The 11855-nt window shown below is 44.6% G+C and overlaps 1 protein-coding gene across 3 annotated transcripts in view; it reads left to right on the top strand.

The window, feature by feature from the left end:
* Window positions 1-1120: 1120 nt before the first annotated feature.
* The window catches only part of LOC120055828 (retinoic acid receptor RXR-gamma-A-like), a 51658-nt gene continuing 40923 nt past the window's right edge, over window positions 1121-11855 (top strand). For 2 of the 3 annotated variants that reach the window (XM_039003819.1, XM_039003817.1), the window contains exon 1: window positions 1123-1329. Coding sequence is in view for 2 of the 3 variants with exons in the window: in XM_039003817.1 (XP_038859745.1) it covers window positions 1299-1329 (31 nt within the window). In the remaining variant the exon portion in view is untranslated. Of the gene's footprint in view, window positions 1330-11855 lie in introns of all 3 variants that reach the window. The other variant, XM_039003818.1, reaches the window with a different exon arrangement.

The raw sequence follows: 11855 nt of genomic DNA, 5'->3' as shown, positions 1-11855 counted from the left end.
TGACACTGAGTAACAGGGGACAATGTCCTAGGCCTAGACCATGTGGCTCCATTAGTGAGATAAAAGCAAGGTTGATAAATGGTATTTTTAGTCCCCTTCTCCGACTTCTTCTCCGACTTTCATGAATTTACATTATCTAACGGGGGACAAATGAAAAGAGGCCCGATTGGTGTGGAATGAGTTGGAAGAAAAGCTATTCATCTTTGTTAGCATCCTCCTGTGTTCTTTTATGGGTCGGTTTCCAAGAAGGGGGAGCTGGGGGAGGCTTTCCCAGCCAGGGAGCAGAGCGACGCCTAACGGAGTGGCCAGCCGTGGTGCTCGCAGAGCGTCCTTGTCCCCCCCACGAGAGTTCAAGACTGTGAATGCTGGTGACTTCTTAATAACCTCCCAGGGCAGTGGGAGCATCACACCCTTAAATGACCCTTCCTCACTCTTTAGAAAGATCTTGGGTGGGGGGGTCCAAGGGGGTCTTCAGACCTTCCATCAGTGGTCAAACGTAGAATTACTATAGCTACATCCCTTTGGAATTTGAAGAATGTTCACTTTAATTCCTCAATGACATATTAGCATGTTAACCTACATATTGGCATTCTCTGATTGAAATATTTAGCTGTGCAAAAAGAAACATTTGAATACATATCGTCCTCCTTTGGAATGCCCAAAATGTAGCCTAGTAGCAGATTTGAAGTGGAAAGCCTATTTTTAAATGTAGGCCTAGTCTACAAGTAGCCACATAGGTATAAAGAGAAACAAAATTTGATAAAACATGGATCTTACATTGAATCAATGGGATTCTCATTCAATTCTAATTCAATGCCGTTATTTTAAAGCACAAACTATTTCCATGTAATGTTCTTAATATTGGTGATAAGACAAATAGTAAGCAATTTTAAGATGTTTTAACCCATATCTGCAATTAAAATGTCATACAGTATGTGCACTCTTTTAAACAGTTGGATTTATAAATCTTCAATTTGAGCTTTTATTCTCTCTCATAATAAAATACATTGACAGGCTGCGCGAACTATCAACATCTGTCGCTGTATTTAGTGGACGGTGGCTTTGCATGGTGTATCTGTGTCGGCAGATTAAGCAAATAACGTTATCATTTTGGAGAATCCCATTTTTCAGTCACCTACTCCACTTGGCCCCTCCATGTGTGGTAGTCCAACCAGGCAACTGAGAAGAGAATCAGTCAAGCCGGGAACGGCGTTCACAAAGATGCTGCTCTGACGGCTAAACAAGAACATCCATCGTTGAGAGAAAAAACGGACGACAATAATAACTCCCATACAGTTATGGATAATACTGAATCGTGTCTACATCTAAGTAAGTACGCTTTTCCTCACTCTTTAAAGTCTTCGGACACGAGCGGCAGGCTATAACCCGCATAGGCTGCTCTTGCAGTTAGTTATCCTGCGTTGTTTGGGCAATAACGTGTCGTTTGATAAACGGAATTATTTTTGCACAGCGGACTTTACACCCGCTGGCAATAAATCATGCGTGGCAATGTTATTTATCTATGTAGTTAACACTTGTCCCGCGCCTAATATATAGGTCTATTGACAAGAAGGCAGTGCCAATGCACAAGTCAGGTGATAACTTATCTTAGTCTCGGTCAGGGTTTGGCACTTTAATTGCGCTTATGTAATTTATGGCTATTTTAACGCGCTTCTTGTTAAAACTGCTGGGTCTTATTTATGGGTCTGGCTTGGCAAAGAAGTGCTTATCCATGCGACAGAATGATACATTCACCCACCTCACCGCTGTTCTAGAGGCAAGTTAAACAAGACCACCGTGAGAGAGTCTGACTTTTTTCACTTCACACTTCTCTTTAGTAGGCTACACTTAATTGGCCGAAATTGTTCTGATTGAATCGTCATAATACCTTCTATCAAATAGCCACGAAGTGCCCACACCACAAGCAACGAATACGCAGCCATGTGGTCCCAAAGACCTCTTCTGTCTTTGTATTGGAAATACGTATTATTTTCTATTCAATATTCTATTCTATTGCATGTCCTCGCATGATACAGCCGACTATATGGTTCCCTTATGCGTATTTCGATTTTAGAGTTCTGAAAGTATAAGTCATGGTTACACTACTATAACACCACCTATTGTCAATAAATAATTCATTCAAGGAAAACCACACATTCAAATAAAACCATGAAGAGTGTAGCCATTTACATTTGGGGATAATTATCAGAATAAACATGAATACGTGCATACATTAAACGGCAGCCTACTATTATAGTATGAATTATTCTGAAAGTCTCCAATACATTATTTCCTCGTGCATTTTATGTATGTGTAATCACATGCTCATATTGCTACAGAGGCCTCCTTTTACTTCACTGGTTCTCTCTCTCTCCCACCCCTCTCTCTCTCTCAATTCAAGGGGCTTTTTTGACATGGGAAACATATGTTTACATTGCCAAAGCAAGTGAAATGGATAAACAAAACTGAAATAAACAGTAAATATTACACTCACAAGTTCCAAAATAATAGAGACATTTCAAATGTCATATTGTGTCTATATACAGTGTTGTAACAATGTGCAAATAGTAAAAGTACAAAAGGGAAATGGGAATTTACAATGGTGTAGTGTATGTTCTTCACAGGCTGCCCTGTTCTTGTGGCAACAGGTCACAAATCTTGCTGCCGTGATTGCACACTGGTATTTCACCCTATAGATATGGGAGTTTATCAAAATTGGATTTGTTTTCGAATTCTTTGTGGGTCTGTGTAATCTGAGGGAAATATGTGTCTCTAATCTGGTCATACATTTGGCAGAAGGTTAGGAAGTGCATCTCAGTTTCCACCTCATTTTGTGGGCAGTGTGCACATAGCGTGTCTTCTCTTGAAAGCCAGGTCTGCCTACGGCGACCTTTCTCAATAGTAAGGCTATGCTCACTGAGTCTGTACATAGTCAAAACTTTCCTTAATTTTGGGTCAGTCAGGTATTATGCCACTGTGTACTCTCTGTTTAGGGCCAAATAGCATTCTAGTTTGCTCAGTTTTTTTAGTTAATTCTTTCCAATGTGCCAAGTAATTATCTTTTTGTTTTCTCAAGATTTGGTTGGGTCTAATTGTGTTGCTGTGTTGGGGCTCTGTGGGGCATGTTTGTTTGAGCAGAGCCCCAGGACCAGCTTGCTTAGGGGACTCTTCTCCAGGTTCATCTCTCTGTAGGTGACGGCTTTGTTATTAAAGGTTTGGGAATCACTTCCTTTTAGGTGGTTGTAGAATTTAACGGCTCTTTTATGGATTTTGATAATTAGAGGGTATCAGCCTAGTTCTGCTCTGCATGCATTATTTGGTGTTTTACATTGTACACAGACAATATTTTTGCAGAATTCTGCATGCAGAGTCTCTCTCGCTCTCTCTCTCTCTGTCTCTCTCATGTGAACAAATCAGTGTTAGGCAAGTTTGTCTTTATGGGTTCATCCCCGTTGTGTCTCCTCTGCAACAGTGGACTTTGCTTTATTTGAACTTTGCATTGGTCAGACTCCTGCTCTTATCCCACTGGGCACAAACTGGTTGAATCGATGTTGTTTCCACGTCCTTTCAACAAAATAAATCAATGCGATGATGTTGGATAAATGTGGGAAACTGATTGGATTTGCAAAAAGTCGTCAATGTAAAGTAACTTCTGGATTTTGTATATTTTTTTCACCTACAGTAAATCCAATGACATGGTTGAAAGTCTTGTTGATTTCACGTTGAATTTCCGCTAGTTGACAACTCAATAAAATTACAATCAAAACGTTGAAATGATGTCTGTCCCCAGTGGGATGTGTGTATCAGTGAAGAGGAAAAGGTCCACCGGGTCTACCTGGATAGTCCAACCAAAATGAATATGTGAAAGACATTCAGCAGCTCCTGTAGGACATTGAAAGTTAACTTAGAAAAATACTTTACTAATAAAACCAAAACGTCAATTGATTGATTTAATTGATTAGACAACTAGTAGCACGTATAATCATCATTTTGTGGGTGCTTATCTTTGTCCTATTTCACACATGTACACATGTGTATTTAACACGTGTGAATTGGAAATGTGTTTTTGCGTATCCCAACTCTCCCTGAGACACCCCCAGAGAGTGGGGTCACTGTCACGTTCCTGACCGGTTTTCTGTTATTTTGTATGTGTTTGACGGTCAGGGCGTGAGTTTGGGTGGGCAGTCTATGTTTTCTGTTTCTATGTTGGTTTAAAGGGTGACCTGATATGGCTCTCAATTAGAGGCAGGTGGTTTTCATTTCCTCTGATTGAGAGCCATATTAAGGTAGGTGTTTTCACATTGATTGTTGTGGGTGGTTGTCTCCTGTGTCTGTGTTATGTTACGCCACATTGGGACTGTTTCGGTTTTGTTTGTTCGTTTGTTCGGTTTATGTAGTCTGTTCCTGTTTTCATGCGTTCTTCGTTATACGTAAGTTCTTATGTTCAGGTGCGTCTACGTCGTTTGTTGTTTTGTAGTTAATCAAGTATAGTTCGTTTTGTGTCTTGTTTAAATAAATAATATGTCATCACAAGAAGCTGCATTTTGGTTCAATCCTTGCTCCTCCTCTTCGGATGAAGAGGAGGAGGAAAGCCGTTACAGAACCACCCACCTTTCCAGAACCAAGCAGCATAAGTTCGAGCAGTGGAATACGAAACAGGAATGGACATGGGAGGACGTATTAAACGGCAAGGGTTGCTACACATGGGAGGAGATCCTGGCTGGAAGGGACCGCCTCCCATGGGAACAGCTGGAGGCACTGAGGAGAGCAGAGGCAACCGGACAAGGGAACCGGAGATATGAAGGTACGCGGCTAGCGAGGAAGCCCGAGAAGAAACCCCAAAAATTTCTTGGGGGGGGGGCTAAGAGGTAGTGGGCCAAGGGCAGGTAGGAGACCTGCGCCCACTTCCCAGGCTAACCGTGGAGAGCGGGAGTACGGGCAGACACCGTGTTACGCAGTAGAGCGCACGGTGTCTCCTGTACGTGTACATAGCCCGGTGCGGGTTATTCCACCTCCCCGCACTGGTCAGGCGACGGGGAGCATACAACCAGGTAAGGTTGGGCAGGCTCAGTGCTCAAGGGAGCCAGTACGCCTGCACGGTCCGGTATTTCCGGCGCCACCTCCCCGCCCCAGCCCAGTACCACCAGTGCCTACACCACGCACCAGGCTTCCAGTGCGTTTCCAGAGCCCTGTTCCTCCTCCACGCACTCTCCCTATGGTGCGTGTCTCCAGCCCAGTGCCTCCAGTTCCGGCACCACGCACTAAGCCTCCTGTGCGTCTCCAGAGCCCTGTACGCACTGTTCCTTCTCCCCGTACTCGTCCTGATGTGCGTGCACTCAGCCCGGTGCCACCAGTGCCGGTACCACGCACCAGGCCTATAGTGCGCTTCGAGAGGTCAGTGTGCCCTGTCCCTGCTCCCCGCACTAGGCTTGAAGTGCGTGTCTCCAGTCCGGTGCCTCCAGTTCCGGCACCACGCACCAGGCCTACAGTGCGTCTCAGCCGGCCAGAGTCTGCCGTCTGCCCAACGGCGCCTGAACTGTCCGTCTGCCAAGCGCCGCATGAACTGCCCGTCTGTATTGAGCCTTCAAAGCCGCCCGTCTGCCATGAGCCTGCAAAGCCGCCCGTCTGCCATGAGCCTACAGAGCCTTCCGCCAGACAGGAGCCGCTAGAGCCTTCCGCCAGACAGGAGCCGCTAGAGCCTTCCGCCAGACAGGAGCAGCCAAAGCCTTCCGCCAGACAGGATCAGCCAGAGCCATCCGTCTCCGCAGCGCCATCTGAGCCATCCGTCTCCGCAGCGCCATCTGAGCCATCCGTCTCCGCAGCGCCATCTGAGCCATCCGTCTCCTCAGCGCCATCTGAGCCATCCGTCTCCCCAGCGCCGTCTGAGCCATCCGTCTCCCCAGCGCCGTCTGAGCCATCCGTCTCCCCAGCGCCGTCTGAGCCATCCGTCTGTCCCGAGCCATTAGAGCCGCCCGTCTGTCCCGAGCCGTCAGAGCCGTTAGTCAGTCAGGAGCCGCTAGAGCCATTCGTCAGTCAGGATCTGCCAGAGCCGCCAACCAGACAGGATCTGCCAGAGCCGCCAACCAGACAGGATCTGCCAGAGCCGCCAACCAGACAGGATCTGCCAGAGCCGCCAACCAGACAGGATCTGCCAGAGCCGTCAGCGAGCCATGAGCGTCCAGAGCCGTCAGCCAGCCATGAGCGTCCAGAGCCGTCAGCTAGCCATGAGCGTCCAGAGCCATCAGCTAGCCATGAGCGTCCAGAGCCGTCAGCCAGTCATGAGCTGCCCCTCAGCCCAGAGCTGCCATTGATCCAGAACTGTCCCTCAGTCCAGAGCTGTCTCTCTGTCCGGAGCTGCCCTTCAGTCCGGAGTTGCCCCTCTATCCTGAGCTACCTCTCTATCCTGACCTACCTCTCTGTCTTGAGCTATCTCTCTGTCCTGTGCTACCTTATCCTGGTGCTGCCCCTTATTTTAAGGTTACCAGTTAAAGTAAGTGTGTGTAAGATGAGGGTGGTTATTCTAAGGGGGAGACGTAAGCTGGGATTGACTATGGTGGGGTGGGGACCTCGCCCAGCGCCTGAGCCACCACCGTGGTCAGACGCCCACCCAGACCCTCCCCTAGAGTTTTGGTGGTGCGTTCGGAGTACGCACCTTGAGGGGGGGGTTATGTCACGTTCCTGACCGGTTTTCTGTTATTTTGTATGTGTTTGACGGTCAGGGCGTGAGTTTGGGTGGGCAGTCTATGTTTTCTGTTTCTATGTTGGTTTAAAGGGTGACCTGATATGGCTCTCAATTAGAGGCAGGTGGTTTTCATTTCCTCTGATTGAGAGCCATATTAAGGTAGGTGTTTTCACATTGATTGTTGTGGGTGGTTGTCTCCTGTGTCTGTGTTATGTTACGCCACATTGGGACTGTTTCGGTTTTGTTTGTTCGTTTGTTCGGTTTATGTAGTCTGTTCCTGTTTTCATGCGTTCTTCGTTATACGTAAGTTCTTATGTTCAGGTGCGTCTACGTCGTTTGTTGTTTTGTAGTTAATCAAGTATAGTTCGTTTTGTGTCTTGTTTAAATAAATAATATGTCATCACAAGAAGCTGCATTTTGGTTCAATCCTTGCTCCTCCTCTTCGGATGAAGAGGAGGAGGAAAGCCGTTACAGTCACGGCCAGGGTTAGGCAGTATCAACGGCGAACCTGGAGTAATTAGCGTTAAGTGCCTTGCTCAAGGGCACATCGACATATTTTTTTCACCTTCTCGCCTTTTGGTTGCTGGGCCAACGCTTTAACTGCAAGGCTACCTTTGTATTTTTATTTAACCTTTATTTAACTAGGCAAGTCAGTTAAGAACAAATTATTATTTTACAATGATGGCCTACCACGGCATACTGCTGGGCCAATTGCGCTATGGGACTCCCAATCACAGCCGGTTGTGACACAGCCCAGGATTGAACCAGGGTCTGTAGTGACACCTCTAGCACTGAGATGCAGTGCCTTAGACCGCTGCACCACTCGGGAGCCCTACCTGCTACCCCCCAATACAATGGCAGAACACATCTTAGTTGAGTAGGAACCAGCCATGTTGGCTCTATGGTCACGACTGTGAGTGTGCTGATCTCTTCTTGCAGTCAAAGAGAATGAGAAGTCATGTGGCCAAGTCATTAGGGTTTTTACTGTCAATGGTGATTAGGAAGGCTGACTTGGGATCAGCCCTTTTAACAACACAAGGCTACTAATACTCTCGTCCACTGACTGAGCCTCTCAGAGAATGCAAGAGAATGGTTTGAGGCTATACGATTACTGAAAATATGCATTTAATAGCACAATTCATGCGTTTCAAACGACTTGAAGGTGTATTTAAGCTGCATGTCAACTATCGTGTAATCTTATGCCAGGCTATCTGAGGATAACTTCACTATTAAATGCTACTCTTATTTTCTTTCGGCCAAAATATGACAATACTGTTGGGATTGTAACAGCAGAACTAGAACCAACAGGTTAGTCCGCAACTCTAAACCTGAGTAGTAGAATTTGTAATAGACATATCCTCTCAAATCAAATTTTATTGGTCACATACACGTGTTTAGTAGATGTTATTGCGGGTGTAGCGAAATGCTTGTGTTTCTAGTTCTGACAGTGCAGCAATATCTAACAAGTAATATCTAACAATTTCACAACAATACACACAACGCACACAAATCTAAGTAAAGGAACGGAATTAAGAATATATAACTATATGGACGAGCAATGTCAGAGTGGCATAGACAAATATACAGTAGAATAGAATACAGTATATACATATGAGATGACTAATGCAAAATATGTACACATTATTAAAGTGACTAGTGTTCCATTTATTAAAGTGGCCAGTGATTAAAATCTCTCTTCATGAGTTATTACACCATTGACATCCTTCTCAGTGCTGACCAGGTTTGTTAAAAAAAAAAGCAGGGATGGGCAACTTTGATGGGGGTGGGAGCCACAACAAAAGTGGAACTCATCATGAGGGACCGCAGTGGCTCGTGGGTCTGCGTACCCACATCCATATATGCCCTCCACCTTGCGAGCAAAACATTTTAGCGGCCCCCCTCGTGACAGCGAAGAGAATTTTGCAATTTTATAACTTATTTCATGCAGTTCTACTAATTTTGCCATTGGACGGAGAGAAAAATGTGCAGGTTTACAGCTAATTTCCTACAATTCTACACATTTTGCAGTAAGGTGGAGGCAAATGTTTGCCGTTTTTATACGATAACTGATGATCAATGGGCACCACCTAGATCGGTAATTCAAACATGCTCACTATAAGTTTAGATAGCTGGCTGCTAGACTAACTTACCAATCTAAAAAAAATAATGCCGACATGGGCTAATTGAGTGACTGCTGATACGATAACTGATGATCAATGGGCCCCACCTAGATTGGCAATTCAAGCATGCTCACTACAAGTTTAGATAGCTGGCTGCTAGACTAACTTACCAATCTAAAAAAAATGCCGACATGGGCTAATTGAGTGACTGCTGATAAACAACCAAATTTCAAAATTGCACCTTGTGTATAATATTATTCTAACTCTCAACGGTAAGTTGAGACCACAGTTTTCTTTATTTTTACTATTTTCTACATTGTAGAATAATAGTGAAGACATAAAAACTATGAAATAACACATGGAATCATGTAGTTAACAAAAAAGTGTTAAAAATATATTTAATATTTGAGATTCTTCAAAGTAGCCACCCTTTGCCTTGATGACAGCTTTGCGCTCTCTTGGCATTCTCTCAACCAGCTTCATGATGTAGTCACCTGGAATGCATTTCAATTAACAGGTGTGCCTTGTTAAAAGTTCATTTGTGGAATTTCTTTCCTTCTTAATGTGTTTTAGCCAATTAGTTCTGTTGTGACAAGGTATGGGTGGTATACAGAAAATAGCCATATTTGGTAAAAGACAAAGTCCATATTATGGCAAGAACAGCTCAAATGAGCAAAGAGAAATGACAGTCCATCATTACTGTAAGACATGAAGGTCAGTCAATCCGGAAAATTTCAAGAACTTGCAGTTGCAAAAACCATCAAGCGCTATGATGAAACTGGCTCTCATGAGGACCGCCACAGGAAAGGAAGACACAGAGTTACCTCTGCTGCAGAGGATAAGTTCATTAGAGTTACCTGCACCTTAGATTGCAGCCCAAATAAATGCTTCACAGAGTTCAAGTTCACAGACACATCTCAACATCAACTGTTCAGAGGAGACTGTGTGAATCAGACCTCTATGGTCGAATTGCTGTAACAACAAAAAACACTACTAAAGGACACCAATAAGAAGAAGAGACTTGCTTGGGCCAAGAAACACGAGCAATGGATATTAGACCGGTGGAAATCTGTCCTTTAGTCTGATGAGTTCAAATTAGAGATTTTTGGTTCCAACCACTGTGTCTTTGTGAGACGCAGAGTAGGTGAACGGATGATCTCCGCATGTGTGGTTCCCACTGTTAAGCATGGAGGAGGAGGTGTGTTGGTGTGGGGGTGCTTTGCTGGTGACACTGTCAGTGATTTATTTAGAATTTAAGGCACACTCAACCAGCATGGCTACCACAGCATTCTGCAGCGATACGCCATCCCATCTGGTTTGCGCTTAGTGGGAATATCAACAGGACAATGACCCAAAACACACCTCCAGGCTGTGTAAGGGTTATTTGACCAAGGAGAGTGATGGAGTTCTGCATCAGATGACCTGGCCTCCACAATCAACTGACCTCAACCCATTTGATATGGTTTGGGATGAGTTGGACCGAAAAGCAGCCAACAAATGCTCAGCATATGTGGGAACTCCTTCAAGACTGTTGGAAAAGCATTCCTCATGAAGCTGGTTGAGAGAATGCCAAGAGTGTGCAGAGCTGTCATCAAGGCAACGGGTGGCTCCTTTGAAGAATCTAAAATGTTAAATATATTTTTGGTTACTACATTATTCCATACAGTATGTGTTATTTCATAGTTTGATATCCTTACTATTATTCTACAATGTAATGAGTAGGTGTGTCCAAACCTTTGACTGGTACTGTATATATATATCTTTTTTTGTCCGCAGGCCTACAAGTTTCCCATCCCTGATAAAAAGGTTGTTACATATATGTAATTTTGAAAATCACAGGGAAACGATGTAGTAAAACATTTAGACGCAGGTTTTGAAACAGATGTCACTGAATTATACTCAGCAGCAGCATAATAAGAAGAGGATATGAATAAGTCATTCAGATTCCTCGGAATTCTAAAAAAAAAGTCCCCCAGTTATACTTTGTTCACTATTTATAAATATATAACACTAGCACATTTCCTTCCTACTTACACCCTCTTAATTGCCCCGAAACTGCATAGAACTTGGATGGCAGCGTGATTTCATTACTAGTGTTCTCTGTAGTACTCATTATCATCAATATCAGTGGTGAGACTTCCTAATATCACTGAATAAATCAGCCTCAGTTCATATGGGGCTTCACACCGCAGACAGACAAGACGGGTGGATGGGTGACAGCAGATGAGCAAACATATAGATGGACAGACGGATATAGAAGAGAGCGACTTAAAAATATCTTCAATAGACCAAGTTAGGCTGTGTCTGGGGAGAAGCCACATGAACTGATGTTGATTCCTTCAGTGCTATAGAATGTACAGTGTCTGTAGCACAAGCGGTGCTCAATAAATGTAGTATCCACTTCTGCCTCTCCTCCAGGGAACTAAGACCTGCCGGGAGAGGAGCCATAGCTCTCCCTTCTCAATACCTCTCTCTCTCGCTTTGTTTCTCCCTCTTCCTCCCTCCCTCTCTCCACAGACACAGAGGGATCCAACGGCCCAACATGGGGCTAATGTTTCATTGACAATTATTTGATGATGTCCCTTAATGGGTAGTACAAGACCCGTGTTGTTTTGGGTCCTGGGCGCTGAGAGGCCCTCTATGTGCTGCTGTGTTTGGAAAGGGGTTAGGAGATAAAGAGAGGGAAGAGAGTGGGGAGATCAGGTGGCACCTTCAGTCCTTCTCTCTCTCTCTCTCTCTCTCTCTCTCTCTCTTGCTTGGCATTCAACAACACACCTGTTTCTTATCAGCTATCAGTATGTAGCTTGGTACTTGTCGAATCTGTGTGTGTTTGTGCGTGCACGTGTGTGTGTGTGCGTGTGAGAACGCTGTAGTTGTGTGTGTCTGTGTTTCATTCCCTCCGTCCGCCCAACTATGTCTTATGTGTGTTAGTATCTAGTTTAATTACCCAGAACCCTCTGCTTTCTGTCCAACCCAGATCCATCCCATAGGAACAGCCTCGGGTCTCTGTCTGTCTTGTCGTCATTACCTCGTTCCTACCATGCTCTATGGTT

Source organism: Salvelinus namaycush, chromosome 11 (genome assembly GCF_016432855.1).
Source record: "Salvelinus namaycush isolate Seneca chromosome 11, SaNama_1.0, whole genome shotgun sequence".
Classification (NCBI taxonomy): Eukaryota; Metazoa; Chordata; class Actinopteri; order Salmoniformes; family Salmonidae; genus Salvelinus; species Salvelinus namaycush.
Note: the sequence above shows the minus strand (reverse complement) of the source record. Positions and strands in the feature narration are given on the sequence as shown.